The sequence below is a fragment of the Topomyia yanbarensis genome, chromosome 3 (assembly GCF_030247195.1).
Source record: "Topomyia yanbarensis strain Yona2022 chromosome 3, ASM3024719v1, whole genome shotgun sequence".
NCBI classification, from domain to species: Eukaryota; Metazoa; Arthropoda; class Insecta; order Diptera; family Culicidae; genus Topomyia; species Topomyia yanbarensis.
Genome location: NC_080672.1, coordinates 24,977,669 through 24,994,646, shown reverse-complemented (window position 1 = coordinate 24,994,646; position 16,978 = coordinate 24,977,669). Strand labels below are relative to the sequence as shown.

Below are 16,978 nucleotides of genomic sequence, written 5' to 3'. Positions count from 1 at the left end.
AAAGAATACGATAAATAGTGATCAATACTTGCTATACTAGATACTTACGTTGCCGGCAGCATATACTTGACTGCTCGACGAACTACCAGCTCGTACTCGTTAGCCACTTGTACACTCATATACGGGAACAACGTATCGATCACGTCCTTACAGCGCTTCAGTAGTACATAAATTTCGTCGATTGCGTCGCGAATCACTGAAGTGGACAAACAAAATCAGCATTAACCACCAAACAAAATCAATAATTTAGATTTTACCTTCCTCCGCAAAACAAGACAACTGCTCCTTCAAGTTATTGTACAGCGGAATGTTGTGCTCATCGACGTACACCATCTTCCAGACGCGTTCGAAGAACATGAGTAGTTCGACTTTTCGCTTGCCGGAGGCGGTTGCCGTTTGTAGGCCCCCGGCCGCACGTCCCAACGCCGTAAGCGGCAGCAACTGTGGTAGCGGATTTTTCGACAGCTTCAATTCCAGATCCTGCAGCTGCTGGATGAGAATTTCCATTTCCTTGGACATCTCTTTGGCGTGTCTACAGTCGAAACAACTGCTGGAAGCATGCTGGTTGAACAGACACAATTCGCACTTGACACGCTGGTAACGAAGCTGTTGGTAATCGAGTGATAAATGATACAACTATTTAACTAAACAAAAACTTCTAAATTACCCAATGATCGTCAAGCACGCCGCACTGAGTGCAATCACAATTTATGTAGATTTTCCGCAGGTAGTTTCGCCGCTTATCGCGGGACGCTTCCTTGTAGTGTGGACCATGGTTCAGTGTAAGTTCTTCACCTTTACTAATGTCGCGCCGGGCCCGGACCACAAAGAGACCATTGGAAATCATTCTAGAATATTTAAGATAAATAGGTTATTGTCTTTTTAAAGTAATCGTATGGATAAAAAACTTAGTTCACTTACGCAGAAAACAGATTCGGTCCACACGAATGTTTCAGCTTCATCCCGGTCGAGTAAAAGGCCCGCATCACATTCGGAAAGGTTCGAGTCCTGCTGCACATCGGAATTTCGCCGAAGTGGTCATGGTACGCATCGAAGAAGCGTAGCAGCGCTTTCGAGACTATATCCTCGTCGGACGGTTTCTGGCGTTGCTGGCGGCGATCCGCGTCTAGCTGTGCACCATCCAAGCACCGCTGCCACAGCCGTTTCACATTGGCCCGTGTCCACACCTGATGGCACAAGTTCGCATCCGATTCCTCCAACTTTTTACTGTTTTCGTACTCCGAACGAAGCATCTCGAGATGGCACCAAACGCCCTCCCGAAGCGTAGTCGTGTCGATTGTGGTTCGTTTTGAGTACTGGCAAAAAAGCAAAGCATATTCGATTTAGTTTTAGGCTTAGCCTGGAAAGAAATCTTGTAATTTATTGGCTTAAAATAACTCAAATCACAGGTGTGGCGGAGACTCTCAGTTACTTATGAAATCTAAAACCCATTTACCATTTGTTTACCGTAGCTCAGTATACATTAATTAGAAAAAAAAACATTGAGAAGGTAATTATAATTTTGGAGCGAAAAGATAAAAAAAGTCGCAAAAAATCTTGTAGCAGATGTCTGAGAAATACTTATAGACATTGAAAATTGATTCAATTATCTTGTCTCAGAAGCTTCCCTTTGGATAGAAGAGCAGCATATGTTTGAAAGCGGGGAAGTTGATTTGGCAACAATCGTTGAAGAAGGAACCGACCACCCTTCTCTTGCTGGGATAGAATACAATGAAACCGTGTTGTTCGTAGCACTTGTTGACGGATTTTAAGATGAAAGTAAGTAAAATCATGTGGTAAAGGCAAAGCTTTGCGCATTATTTAAAGAACTGAAATGATGTAAAGCTGCTGAAAATAATTCGTCGGAAACGGTAGCCCCTTGTAAACAAACCTGTGATTTTCGCGTATGCCCGGTTTACTCAAACATAGTGGTTGATTCCTTCTTTCAAACATGAGCAGTTCTTTGAATTTGTATGCAAATAAATCTTGCAAGTTAATTTGTGAACTTCTCGTCTGCCCGGTATATTCGAACATAGTGGTTGATTCGAGCGTTTTTGAATCTGTATTAAACGGGGCGATTTCTTTTTTATTCGCTTAATTGTTAGTATTAAACCTCTAGAAAAGTCTCCCGCCATCTCGGTGGCCACGCAGAACTTCTTGTTTTAAACAGTCATGCATTCCTCGCGCGTATTTGCTGTAACACACGCAGATTTTACTCTATCGGTTTTTTTTAATAGCGTTTTTCTCGAAACCGCATTTTTCAAATTACGATAACCTAAAAACTATTGGACGGATTGACTTGATGTTATGTTATGTTATGTTCGCAAAAGTTGAATGGGAGTTATTCGTCGCGCGTGATATGCAAATGCGAAAACCTTCGGTCGGGGAAGTACATGAAAGGCGACAAAAGCTCACAGAACTTGCCGGAAATTTCAAACTGCGATTGAGGAGCACACAGGACATTTGGAAGACATAGCGTCGGTTTTCAATTATCGTCTCCAATTCGATGAGGTGTATTTCCAAATAAAGGGTATTTACAGCAAACAGGAAAATGCATCGGTTTCCAGCTGCAAATCGGATGCACCGAATAACGATCTGCGAGTCGCAATTCGAGCACTATTGGAAACACAAGTAGCGGTACTTTGCCGACAGAATAAGCCAGCAGTCTTAGATCAAGCAGATCAGCAGAAGCCACAACTAAATGTGAAGCTGCCGTTGCTGAATATTCCAGTATTTGGGGGAGAAAGGAAATGTTGGCGCTCCTTCAAGAATCTATTCGAAAGTATGATTCATAACAGACGGGATCTCAAAGATTCGGTGAAAATGCAATACTTGTTCTCGTATTTGGATGGTAAATTCTTTCTCAATCAGTGATGTCAATTACCGTGAAACCTGGGATGCATTCGTTGGCTATTACGACAAAAACAAATGCACGGTTTTTGCCCTCATTCGGGAATTTGTTGATCAACCATCGGTCACTAATGCAACCGGGTTGAAGAAACTGGTGGCTGTTGCCGATGACGTCATTCACCAGCTCAAAGCGCTGGGAAAGAAGTACTAGACACGGGATCCATGTCTGATTCATTTCTTGCTGGAGAAAGTGGGCTCACTGTGGGCACAAAAAATAATCGACATTTAAAACCCACAATTTACAGATTTTTTGGAGTTCCTGCAGAAACGATGTGATGCATTGAAAACATGTTCAGCTTTCGGGAAGAAACAAATCAGCGACACTGTGAAGAAGGAAGTGAAGTCCGTTCAGTACGAGAAAAAGATTCATGTATTTCAGTCCGGAACACCAACTTCAACATGTACGAAGTGTTGCAAGGATCATCCTATACGTACCAGTGTGAAGATTTTAAGGCGATGAATTTGTCTGCACGTCGTGAGTTTGTGGTAGCTTCGAAACTGTGTTTCAACTGTTTACGATTGTCTCATACAGCGAAGCGATGTACGTCGAAATCAGTCAGCAGAAACATGGTAGTAAAAAAATCAGGCGAAGAATTGATTTGGCTTTACCTGTCTGGTTTTGGAAGGCTACAGAGGAAGATATACAAAATTTAGTGCAGCAAAACCTCAACACCAGCGAGACTGTTGACGTCCGTAAGTTAGTTCCCAAGGGCAAAAATCTTGAAGAACTTTCCTTGGTGTCGTTCAAAGTCGGAGTTGGATTACAGCTGAAAACGGTCTCCCTGTTAAAATCCTCCTGGCAGAAGGGAATAATCTTCCGTGAGTTTGATTTTCACACGCGATCTACGTTTCGGTTTCAATCACAGCAGCAGATATGAAATAACAACAACAATCAGCACTACCCCGCTCACTCGCCAATCGCTAACACTAATCAGACGGTACACTCGCAATTGAAATCACAGAGCTCCGAATCCGACCCGACTACCGATAATGTGATTAATTATACTAAGCGCTCACTCACGATTTGTTATCAGAATGTCCGCGGATTACGTACGAAGACTCAGAAGATCTTTAGAGCCTTATCTGTTTCTGACTATGACGTAGTAGTATTAACAGAAACATGGCTTAACGATGAGTATGAAATATATAGATGCGGTCGAAATTGATCTACCAGCCGTGCCCTTCGTAGTGGTGGTGTATTGATAGGCATCAAAAAGGGAAATCGAAGAAATATTGTGACCGTCGATGGAGCCGCCCGACTAGAACTAGTAGCAAGCAGTTCGTATATATTACGGGGCAGTGTCTCTCGTTGTATGTGCGATTTACCTACCACCGAATTCTGATCTCGCTTTGTATGAACAGCATGCTGCCTGTGTCAATCGACTGTACGATCAAATTGGTACCAACGATAGGGTGGTGGTTTTAGGCGACTATAATTTACCTCAGCTCCGTTGGAGTTTCGATGACGAAGTTGGATGTTTTATTCCAATAAATACCTCCTCGGAACGGGCAATTTTGTTACTCGAAACCATGATTGCTTCTGGCCTACAACAAGTGAACTATTTGACGAACGAGAATGGCAGGTTGCTTGATTTAGCGTTTGTTAGTAACACTGGCGGATGCGAAGTATTGGAGGCACCTGTACCGTTAATGAAATTTGATCGTCACCACAATCCGTTTGTGTTGAAAGTTGACGCTGTGTTTCCCGTGTCTATGAATGACGATGTTGACTTATTCTACGATTTCAATCAATGCGATTATGATGAATTAAACACTGAAATTTCACGAATAAATTGGGTTGAGATATTAACGCTGGGTACTCTGGATGAATCTGTGAATAGATTTAATCACGAACTTGAATCAATATTTCAACAACTTGTGCTTAGGAGGAAAAGCACGCGCCGCTCGGATAACAAACGACCTTGGTGGAATGCTGAGTTACGAAATCTTCGAAATCGTCTCAGGAAGGCTCGAAAACGATTTTTTAGAACAAGAGGCGAAACCGACAAAATGTCCGTGCGGGAATTAGAACCCCAATTCGAGCTCCTGAATGCAACATACTTTCGCTCATATGTCTCCCGAATTGAATGCTGCATGAAGGACAACCCAAAGCAGTTTTGGTCTTACCTGCGGAACAAAACGTGCTCTGGTGGAATCCCGGAAAGCGTCAACTATCGAGACAGGACATCAACGTCACCAGCGGAGTCAGCAAATCTATTCTCGTCATTCTTTTAAAACGTGCTAAGTAATAACTCACCACCTTTGTCTGAATCGTACTTGAGTAGATTGCCAATGTTCACTCTGAATTTGACTTCAACATCATTCACCGAACATCAGGTACATCTTAATCTTCGGGGGATTGACAGTTCCAAGGGCCCGGGGTCTGACGGGCTACAACCAGCGTTCATCAAGAACTGCTCTTCATCTCTGGCACTACCAGCATCTCTATTATTCAATCGCTCTCTTGCTGAAAATGTTTTCCCCACGAAGTGGAAGGAAGCTTTGATAACTCCAATCCACAAAACAGGCAACGTACATGATGTCACCAATTATAGAGGAATTTCAATCTTAAGCTGTCAATCTTCGAGAGTATGTTGTTAGATGTTATCTACCCCGCGTTAAAACACATCATCACTTTGGACTAGCATGGTTTTGTAAAAAAGCGCTCGACAACTACAAATCTGATGAGCTACGTGTCGACGCTAATTGATAAATTGTAAAAACGACAACAAATCGATACGGTGTACATCGACTTCTCGAAAGCTTTTGACCGTGTTCCCCATCAGCTTGCTGTGGAAAAGCTAAGGCGAACTGGACTGCCGGACTGGCTGACTAATTGGATCTCCTCTTATCTTGCGTACCGTAGCGCCTCGGTGCGACTTGGAACTACACTTTCGGATCCTTTCCACATTTCATCAGGCGTTCCTCAAGGGAGTCATCTCGGACCTCTTCTATTTGTGCTCTTTGTGAACGACATCTGTAGTGAATTATCGTCTTCTAGTCATGTATGCTGATGATCTGAAAATTTATCAACTGTAGTGCATTGCAAATGGACGTCGATAGGATCACTGACTGGAGTGACAGAAACGGAATGAGAGTGAATATTCAAAAATGCAGTACAATCACTTTTACACGAGTACATACTCCAATTAAATTCGAATACTCAATGTGTTCTGCTCCCGTAGAACGAGTCGTATCCGTCAAGGACCTTGATGTCATTCTCGCCTGTAAGCTACGCTTTACCGCACATTACTCTTCCGTTATAGCTAAAGCCTACGCTGTACTTGGACTCATCAAACGCAACACTTGTGATTTCAACGATGAGTATTGTCTAAAAACACTATACATTACACTGGTACGCAGTATTCTAGAATATGGCGTTACTATTTGGGCTCCGTATCACACCATACACATTAATCGTATCGAACGGGTACAGAAGAACTTTATCAGGTTTGCACTTCGTCGGTTACCCTGGTAAAACCGTTTCTAGCTTCCTCCATATGAAGATCGCTGTATCCTCATCAATCTCCCTACGCTGCGAAACAGACGGATTTTTCTGCAACGACTTTCCATGTTCGACCTTCTGACAGACAACATAGACTCTCCTGCGCTGCTAGTAAAACTCAATCTCAACGTTCCGGGAAGAACTTTCCGGAGAATTGATTTTTTCCGTCGCTCAACAAATCGCACGCAGTACGGCCAGAATAATCCTTTGGATGTTTGCTGTCAACTCTTCAACAATGTCTATCATTTGTTTGGTTTTAATATTAGTAAAGAATAGTTTAAACTAAAAATAGGTTTAAGTTAGTGTTTAGTCTAAGTCTGTACGATGTAACTTTTTTAAATCGAAGACAACACAATACAATACAACATCACACCAAGCTGTATCGAAAGGATAGCAAGCAACCGGAAAAGAAGCCTATCGAGAGCCAGGGGTCTGGGTCAATTGGCATAGTCATTTGTCATAAGGCCATTTGGCAAAACGGACATTTGGCATAACGGTTACTTGGCATAATGGTCATTTGGCATAATTTTGAGAATTAATTGATTACATCATTTGGCGTAACGGACATTTGACATAACGGCCATTTGGCATAATGGTCATTTAGCATAATTTTGAGAATTGATCACACTGCAGGTCATTTGGCATAACGCACATTTGGCATATCGGACATTTGGCATAATTTTGAGAAGTGATAACACTGGAGGTCATTTGCCATTTTTTCAACTACGGGGGAAACACATAATTTAAAACTGTTCGAGAAGGCAGGTAATTCGGCATAATTTTAAGCCGTGCTACTGCTGAAGGTCTTTTCGTACAAATATTTTTATGTTAAGGAAAACAGTAATTTAGCATTACGGTCGTTTAGCATAGGTATATGTAGTGATAATGTTATTGATTACCAGGATGTTTTTTGAGTATATCCATTCTTGTATGTATTATGTATTTTGATTGTATGTTGACAATAACGTTCATCCTTCGACGGAAAGTTAGTTATGCAGTTGTAAGCAGCTGACATATTGATCACATGTTTGAGCAAAACGGCAACTACCTAAATATTCAAATGACTTTAACTGGTTTACCAATAGCACAAATTGAACTTGAACCAAAATTAATTAGATTATTATTCTTTAGCAATTAATAAAACAACATTTACGACTAATGTGGCTACGCCACCGACTGTTGAATATATGTAAGTTCATTCAATAAATCATCGTTTGAAAAATATGACGAAATCCTAAATGATAAAGTAAATAATTCGAAAAAACAGCTCATGATATAAAGAAAGATAATAAGGATAATTTTAATTATTGTATGGAAAACCAAAACTCATTGGTGATCATAATAATAATAATAATAGCCAAACATCGCAGTTCTACACTATACTTTACTAAAACGTATGTCATAATTGCAAGAATGAACAAGCACAAAAATTTCAAAAATGAAACTCAAAAGAACTGGTCATATTTAAAAGAAGGCAAAATCAGTTATAAAATGTTAAAAAGTCACTCTAAATATAATTAATATTAGGTAATAGATAACACATTATTATAATTATTGCTTAGTACAGCTTTAACCTTATGGGTCATTCACCTGATAAACTACACATTCGTATGTTATGCCAAATGACTTTCAGTGAGATCACTTAGCAAAACTATGCCAAATGTCCGTTATGCCACATGTCTGTTATGCCAAATGTCCATTATGCCAAATTTCCGTTATACCAAATGAACGTTATGCCAAATGTCTGTTATGCCAAATCAATGTGATCAATTTTCAAAATTATGCCAAATGACCGTTTTGCCAAATAACCATTATGCCAAATGACCTTCAGTGTTATCAATTCTCAAAATTATGCCAAATGACCGTTATGCCAAATGACCTTCAGTATGATCAATTCTCAGAATTATGCCAAATGTCCATTATTCCAAATGTCTATTATACCAAATGACTTTACGCCCAATGACTTTATGCAAATTAGCCCACTCCCGAGAACCAGACAAGTAAACAAGAGACCCAAGAAGCAAAAATCGCGCCGATTTCATCAAATGCAGCGCCGTCGATTGTCAACAATGAACCGTTTGTCTTCGCACTGCTACCCCCGGTGGTAGCAAATATAAAGGGAAATAATGGGAAGTTGCATGAGGTAAGAATTCTAATCGATTCCGAATCTCAAGCATCACTTATCACCGAGGCCTGTATCAAGCGCCTTGGACTTGACCGTATGAATGCTACTGTGGAAATCACAGGTATCAAGCAAAGCTCGCAACTCAAGCGTACGTTATGGGGAGGTTGGCAGCAACCCTACCGTGCCAACAATTAAGCGCATCGAACATGCCGTATTTGGCGCGTCTAAAACTAGCTGATCCGCAATTCAACAAACCAAGCTCAGTAGACGTCATACTGGGAGCAGATGTCTCCCTGTCCATACTGCAAGCGGGACAGGTCAAGGATCTCAACGGTATTCGTGTAGCACAGCGTTCTCTTTTTGGTTGGATGGTTGCAGGAAGAATTTCGAAGCAATAGTGTACACACGCTCACCACAAGGTCATCAATCTGCGTCAGGATGTTGACATCGATCGCACTCTGCGGAAATTCTGAGAAGATCAAGAACTTCAAAATTCAAAGCATTGGACAGAAAAAGAGAAAGGGGTCATTGAACATTTCAATTCGACTGTCACACGTTCGAAGCAGAGTCGCTTCATCGTCAGATTACTTCAAGGAAAGAATGTGTCACATGGAATTAATACCAGAAACGGAAACGGATACTGACTGTACCCAGTCTTGTTACTTGCCACATCACGGGATCGTGAAAGAGGATAACCTTACGACCAAGCTCCGAGTCGTTTTTGTGATGGTTTTTGATGGTTTTTGTGTCACGACTTCCGGAGTAGCGCTCAACGACATAGTACTGCATGCAGACCTATTCGAAACACTAATGAGGTTGTCATATCCAGTGGTATTTGCAACGGATGGTGAAAAAATGTACCGCCAAGTTTTGGTGCTTTCTGAGGGCACAGATTATCAGCGTATTCATCAGATAAATTGATTTAACACTTTCGTTTACTCACGATGACCTGCGGCTTGAAGAATTCTGGATTCCTCACAATGTCAGCGCTGAAGATAGCAGCAGAACAGCAGTATCCAGCTGCTACGGAGCGGATCAAGTATCACACCTACGTCGATGATCTGACATCCGGAGCGGAGTCGGAGGAGGAAGCCATACAACTGACCCAGCCAATCAACGAGATTCTACATAGCGCTGGGTTTACGCTGCGTAAGTGAAGATCTAACTCAGCAGTAGTTCTCAATTCACTTACAGATATCAATTAAGATGCTATTCCTATCCAGTTTCCTGACGAACGAAATTCAAACAATGCACTAGGAACTCGATGGTTACCGCATGAAGATGTGTTCATTTTCAAGGTGAATCTACAGGACACACCAAATACGAAACATCAGATGCTGTCAGACTCGGCGAGACTGTTCTATCCGTTCGGATTGAAAATCCTATACCAGCAGTGTTGGCTGTATGACTTGAATTGGCACGACCCGTTACCGCTGTGCGTTGAAGAATTATGGGTCGAGATGAAGCAAAATCTATCGCAACTCGAACAAATAAGAATTCCCATATGGACAGCCAACTATCACGGTCTTATTGAGCTCCGTGTGGTCTCTCAGATACATCTGAAGAAGCATACGCAGCTGTTGTATACCTTCGATCGGTCAGTGACATCAATGGTGTGCACGTTACGCTAGTTGCAGCGAAAACAAGGTTCGCTCCAGTGCGACATATCTCCCTCCATCTCATAACTTGAACTCAACGCAGGTGAGCTTCTGGAGAAGCTTATGAAGCAGATAGCAGAACCGCTCAGTCGATTCCAGATCGAGAAAGACGCCTGGACAGACTCGACCATAGTCTTGCAATGGCTCAGCAACCACCCTCGTAAATGGAGCACCTACATAGCGAATCGAGTCTAATCGATTTTGGAAATCTTACCACGACGACAATGGGGTCACGTGCCCTCGCTGCAAAACTGCGCAGATTGCGCATCTCGCGGAATAACACCATTGGAACTTGTCAACCACTCACTGTGGTGGTCCGGACCCACCTGGTTGGCTGACAATTCTGGTAAATGGAAACGAGAAGTACCGGACGAAGCATTTGACTACAATACACTTGAGATTCGTAAGCGGTTTCAATCTCTTAACGTTTCGATTCGTCGCACATGCACCAACTACGGGATAGAGAAGCAGACACTTGATCAGCGATCGGTATTGCGTGCAGTTTGTCGGCAGTTGGCGTATATCAAACGATTCATTTTACCAGAAGGAAATCGACTACTTGCTGCAGCACAGCGAAGTTTTCCCGAAGTCGCAAATCGCCGAATTATGCCCGTTTCTAGATGGTGATGGTGAACAGTCATCATATTCGTTCGAAGTCAAACCCCCGTTGATACTGCCTAAGGCTCACCGGTTAACAAGGTTGTTGGTGGAAGAATTGCATCTGCAGAATTGACATACCGGGTCGTCGCAGCTGACGTTACTGGAGCAAGGGATGCCAAGGCGTCGTCCAGCAAGTGAGAAACAGCTGTGTGAAATGTTGTCGTCAAAGGGCTAAAACAGCGAAGCAGAGAGTCTCCCAGCGGCTCGTGTTACAGCGTCTCGTCCGTTTGCTCACGTTGGAGTGGCCTATGCTGGTCCAATCTTTGTGCGCTGCAGTAACACTCGAGGTGAACGCTCGATAAAGGGATACATAGTCGTGTTCGTCTGCCTCTCGAGCAAGGCCGTGCATTTGGAGGTGGCCGGAGATCTTTCAATTGATACGTTTTTGGGAGTACTGAAAAGGATGGTTGTTCATCGAGGATACCTGGTTGGTGCCGATCGACAGATACAGGAGCTTTTTTCAACAATAAATCTCACAGCAAAGAAGCAGAACGATATTTGGAAAATTTAGGGATTCTTTGGAAGTTCATTCCCCAGTTTAGCCCTCACCAGGGTGTCTGGGAAGCGACCGTTAAGAGCGGCAAGGGGTTGCTTCGTCCGGTTGTTGGAAACGCGAAACTAACCTTCGAAGAATTGTCAACAGTGCGCTGATTAAAGCGCTATCTCCGTTTTTGACGTTTTTTTCAACGCGGTCGTTTTTATTTGTTCTTGCGGTTTATTACAAACTCCTCCGGTGTAACTGTTTTCGGGCTCCGGTTATCGGTTCAAGTTCTTTGCAATCTCTCATATGCAGTCCGCTTATCCGCATTCCGTGACAAAGACGTCATCGAGAACACAAATGCACAGCTCGGGAGGGAAGAACTTTCGACCAGTTATTGACATGGAAAGCTTCCACCTTACCACCAACGACAGAAGAATATTCATACCTGGAGACACCAGAATAGCCAAACTTGCTCGTAAATCCACCATGTTTCGATGGAAATTTCTCCGATGTCATTGAAGGCACGGCCTTAGGAGGCCCTAACATTGACTCTTACCATTATTTGACGCTGTGTACAATTCGCGCAGGACTGTCCAGTATAACCGGATCCAGGCGTGGAAGAGCCATGCGAATAAACTATAGTTACTATATTCATAGTTAGGCGGAGCCAATTGAACATGTCACATGCCGGAGCCAATCGAGCAATATATTTTTCAAATTATGCCAAATGAACTTATGCCAAACGACGTGCTCGTCGAATAGACATACAGCGACTATCGGCTGAGGTCGTTGTCGAGGATTATGCTCGAAAGCTCTATGAACGAATCAAGAGATAACCTGAACGCAACGTAGCAATAGATCTATGAGGCGGTTACTATAACGATCACAGAAGTGTTGGGTACCACACGGGTAAACCAGCGGAACGGCTGGTTCGAAGCTAAGTGTCAAAGAGCGACGGACGAGAAAAACTAGGCCAGAAGCCCAATGCTTGCAGCGGCTACACATCAGAACAAGAAACGATATAGTAAGCTAAGGGTAGGGACGACAAAAAACTTCATCGGCGTAAGAATCTTGGACACAACGTAATGTTGCTCGCTGAGGCAAAGGGTAGTTGGGAAGGACGAAATGCCGGCCGAACATCTAAAAGTCGGGAGTGCGCTGCGTGATCAGGATAATCTGAGTGGAAGAAATGCCTTCACATTGGTAGGATGCCCTCATAAGCCCCATCTTTAAGAAGGTCCGCAAACGTGCTAACTACCGAAGGACAACGATTCTCAATGCCGCCAGCAAGGTTCTGTTTCACAGATTGCGCCCGTTGGGTGAAAACCTTGTCGGGAATATCAAAGCAGCTTTCGAGAAGGAAGATCAACGACGGACCACAAATGTTGGATAACTTCCGGGAATACAGCTTGAGGGCTCACCATCTACTTGTGGACTTAGAGGCGGCAAAACGAATCGAATTGTGGCAGATAATGCTTGAACGTGGTTTTCCGACAAAACGGATTAAGTTGATTGGACTCGTTTGTGATGTTAGATGGATTGAAGCAGGTTTATGTACTCTCTTATCTATTGTTCAACCTACCGCTCGTAGAAGATGCGTAGATCAGATGTAGGAAGGCACAGAGATCTCATCATGTTTCGTGGCTTCGCGGACGACATCAACATATTGGAGTTGATTGCAGAGTAGTGGAAGAGGCATTATTGCCTTCTAAAAGAAGTACATAGTAGCTGGTAGAGAAGGAGGCTGTCCGAACGAGGTTAGTTCCGAGATGGAAATTGTTGGGGTAAGGTAGGAAGTTCTCGGCTAATTCATTTATGTTGGAAACACTCGTGACATGTGATAATGATGTTAGTCGTAATTTGCAAATGTCAACCTGCTTCAGTACCTACCAATTTACAGATGTCAACCTGATGCAATACCCTTTATCTGGTCGACAACGACCGACATGTTTTTGGGCACAAAGCAGCGCCATAATCAAAGCAGCTATCGTCAGCCATCCCAGCTTTGTTCGTGGGAAGGACCGCCCCACACGCTCCAAGCGACAGCATTGTTATGCGCTTTGTTACTACTACAGTCGACGACAATTCAGCCTGGCCTGAGCCGTCCTCTCACAGCATTGATGTTTACTATCAGAACGTGGATGGCCTAAATTCATCAGTAAACAGCTATTTGCTCGCGATTACGTCATCGACCACAATGCACAGCGATAAGACGTCAGGTGGCGGTGTGCTTATTGCTGTTCCACATGGTATAAAAATCCACTTCAAATTGCGTTTGGTGAGAATGAGGACAAGAATTCGAAGTTCGATAAAATCGTTGATTCGTTCCAACATCAAACGAAACCAAATAAAGCGATCCACGGGTCCATTTAGCAAACGCATTGGACCGCGTCAGATAAACGAATTAAATAAGAAAAATTAACTTCATCCGTCTTTCGAAATTCGCTCCATATAAATTTACATTCAACACTAAAAGTCAAAAAAACTACTTAGCAAAAACTGATTATTTCCTTGTACGAATTTTAAGTATTTTAAGTTTATCGTCTTTCACGTCTACGTCTACATTTTTTGAGAACCGTTCTTCCGAAAAGGGAACATGTTCTTTGACACACACAAAATTGACAAAGATCCACCACAAACACGAAAAATCTTCACCAAGGACACAATAAATCTAAAACAACATATTGGAGCGTAAATATTTCTGGCCCATCGTGCAGAGTATCCGCGCATTAAGGCGGCCCTGCATCCTAGACACATTCTTACCTCTTTTCCGTACAGCTCCAACGTATCCAGTACAGTTTTCTTGAGTGGTTCCTGCTCGTAATTACCGCTAACTGTGGCAGAATCCGGTATGCGACCAACAAAATCTTCCGTAGCCGGAATCTCGAACGATAGTCGACTCACTTTGGTCATGGTTAAGGTACAGAAGTGCAGCAACAGTCCACTGACGAAGATATCGAACTGAAAGTCGTCAAAGTGCTTCCACTGAGCAAAGTATAGCCGCTTGAGCTGTCCATCTAGCTTAATATAGCTGAGCAATTTTTCCGTCTTAATCATAAGCGCATCAAAGTCCTCCGCTCGAAAGCGGGAATAGTCCGGCTTGACGAGTAGAGCATTGAAAAGATCCGCGAAAGGTTCGCGTCCCTCCAGGAGCAGTTTGTACAGTTCCTCCGCTGTTCTGGGGTTTTTGTGGACCGATACCGGTTTTACGGCCAACACTCGCTTGAGAGTATTCAGAGTGCGTATAAGCATTCGCAGCTCCAAGTTCCCATTGACTAGAGGAAAAAACAGCAGCTGGTAACCACGGCACTCGAATTTGTGATAACCGGCGTCCTTCTGTTGGCACTCATAGGAACAATAGAACACACCTTGGCAGTTGAAGCAGCTGGAAAAAAGATAGTCTGTTACTGTTAAATGTGTTTAACATATCATAAAGAACATCGCGTCAAAATTAAATCACTTGAAAGAGCTGATAATTGACCAACAAGCAACAAGCAGCACGATTCCAAAACATATAGCAGTCACTCGGAAGCGATTTTCTCGGATATAATTATAACAACTTACGGAATAAGATGCGGGTGAACGACATGGCAAGTGTAGCACTGAACTTTGGAAAATTCCAAATGAGACGCTAAGGGTCGCTCAATCAGCACGATAGATCCTTCCGGTATGAACGAATTAGCCACCAGCTTGGGTGCTCTTTCGGTCCTACGAGTAAAAAACAAACAACCATAATCCGTGACATACAGTTAACATCATCTTGCCTTACAGATCTAAACTGCACGCACTGGAGGCACCGCAGATTTTACGATCGGCAGAGAATCCCATGAACGGTTCCAAGTCGATATCTTCCTCGTAATCGTCCTGTACTGCCGGTTCATTCCGGAAACTTTTGTCGTTCATTATTTCGATGGGGATGCAGTTCGCGTGAAGATCTTAAACAAACAAAGAACAATCAGAAAATGTGTCGTCTTATCTGCATCGCAACAAAACTGATCGAAGCCCTGATAAAAATGAGTCACAGCTCCCCCTCCCCTTCGCAAAAAAGCTACTTCAATACAAAACAATCAATCATACGCTCGCTCTTACCGAACTCCTTCTTCATTTCCTCCATGTGAACATCCGGTTCGTTTTTCAGCTGCGAATCGTACCGCTGAAATTCGTCCTTCCACCGATTGAAGAAAGTCGCACAGCGGCCCAGCGTCGTTCGTACCTTCATTGCGTTTCCCATCGCCTTATAGCAGCGCAGCAAGCACAGATACGTCCCAAAGGAAAACCGTTCACCCTCGATCTGCAGACAGTTCTCCAGGTGCCGTATCGCATCCTGTATTCGTTCTTTCCGACGCAGCAGTTCACCCTTCTGGCAGAGGATAGCTTTCGCGAGGATGCTGTCCGGCGGACAGCGATAAAGCGCTTGGGTTATGTGAACCATTGCCTTATCCAGCTCATCATTCTCGGCTAGCTGCACCGACAGGTTGTGGAGTCGATCCGCCTCTCTGGTGTTGGTCTTCCGCCTAACGAGAGCCTTCTCCTGCAGCAACGACAGCCATTTGTCCGTCGGTATAGACTCGAAGTGGTGAAAATTGTGGAGCACGATCGCAAACTCCTGGAAGACGGTTTTGCTGCTGTCGGAACAATCGGGCCGATTGAATTCTACCGGTGGGAAGTTAAGATTCTCCATCTTGAATGCGGTTCGCACTACCCTTCCAAAAGGCGGAGTCGTGAGTCACTATCCTAGGTGTATGCGATTTTTCGTTTTATACTAGCTTCTCATTACTGTAAACTGCCTGATAATGGTTTTCGTGATTTACCCAGAACTTTTCGGTGGAAAAAAGATCCCGATAGCACGTTTTGGACACAAAGCAAGCTAATCAATTCGAAAAAACGCTTGAAAATTGCTGCTCACTCCGATGATTGTTTTCTGTTTAAGCACGACGAGTCAGCCCGTAGCTGTCAGAACGCGCATGGCGAATTATTGAAGCACTGAACGAAAAGTAGGTTTCCCTAAATTGCACCCTTTTGTCACAACAGCGCTGCCCAGGTGGCGAGTAGGAAACTACTAGTAGAAGGCGAATTTTTAATAATTTGTCGAGAGGCAAAGTCAAGGTTAACAAGGTCCCAGCATGCGTCAAAATCTGGGACAAGACGGTCTTCTTTTTCTCTCCCGATATTGACGTTATTTTGCAGGGAAAAATCCGCTTGCTAAATTATTTCAAGCAAATGCCAAAGATAGTGTTGTGCCGATGCGGCATAGATTTCTGCCGATGAGGTACTGAATTGTGCCGAAAATAATAGAGCACAAACATGACAAGAATTTTGTTATCGTTTGTCTGAACTGTGAAAAACAACATTAGCCATAACTGTTGAGCAGAATATTAAAATTGCACGTGCCGTCGGCAGCGCTACGAAATTTCAAAATCAGTTACCTCCCAGTGAGCAAATTTTCTGGCAGAGACCGCTCTGCTAGATTTCTGTAAGTCTTGGTTTGGCAGCCCTGTCAGATTTCTACGCGTATCCTGTCGGGTTAGTTGAGCTAGGGCGAACTCAACTCGGTTTCGCTCGCGTTTTCTTGCAAATTTTGATAGGAACCGAGCAAAACCCTGGCATAACTCGGACATAAACTGTGCAAAGATCTTGGC

General features: G+C 43.3%; 1 protein-coding gene across 1 annotated transcript in view; it reads right to left on the bottom strand.

The window, feature by feature from the left end:
* Positions 1-16,280, bottom strand: part of LOC131686910 (uncharacterized) — a 31,334-nt gene extending 15,054 nt beyond the window's left edge. The window contains exons 1-8 of the mRNA XM_058970921.1: positions 15,429-16,280; positions 15,109-15,274; positions 14,904-15,047; positions 14,103-14,724; positions 922-1,316; positions 668-848; positions 258-606; positions 49-196 (exon numbers count right to left, since the gene is read on the bottom strand). Of these exons, the coding sequence (XP_058826904.1) occupies positions 49-196; positions 258-606; positions 668-848; positions 922-1,316; positions 14,103-14,724; positions 14,904-15,047; positions 15,109-15,274; positions 15,429-16,020 (2,597 nt within the window). The 5' untranslated portion in view covers positions 16,021-16,280. The remainder of the gene's footprint in view (positions 1-48; positions 197-257; positions 607-667; positions 849-921; positions 1,317-14,102; positions 14,725-14,903; positions 15,048-15,108; positions 15,275-15,428) is intronic.
* Between the last annotated feature and the right edge of the window lie 698 nt (positions 16,281-16,978).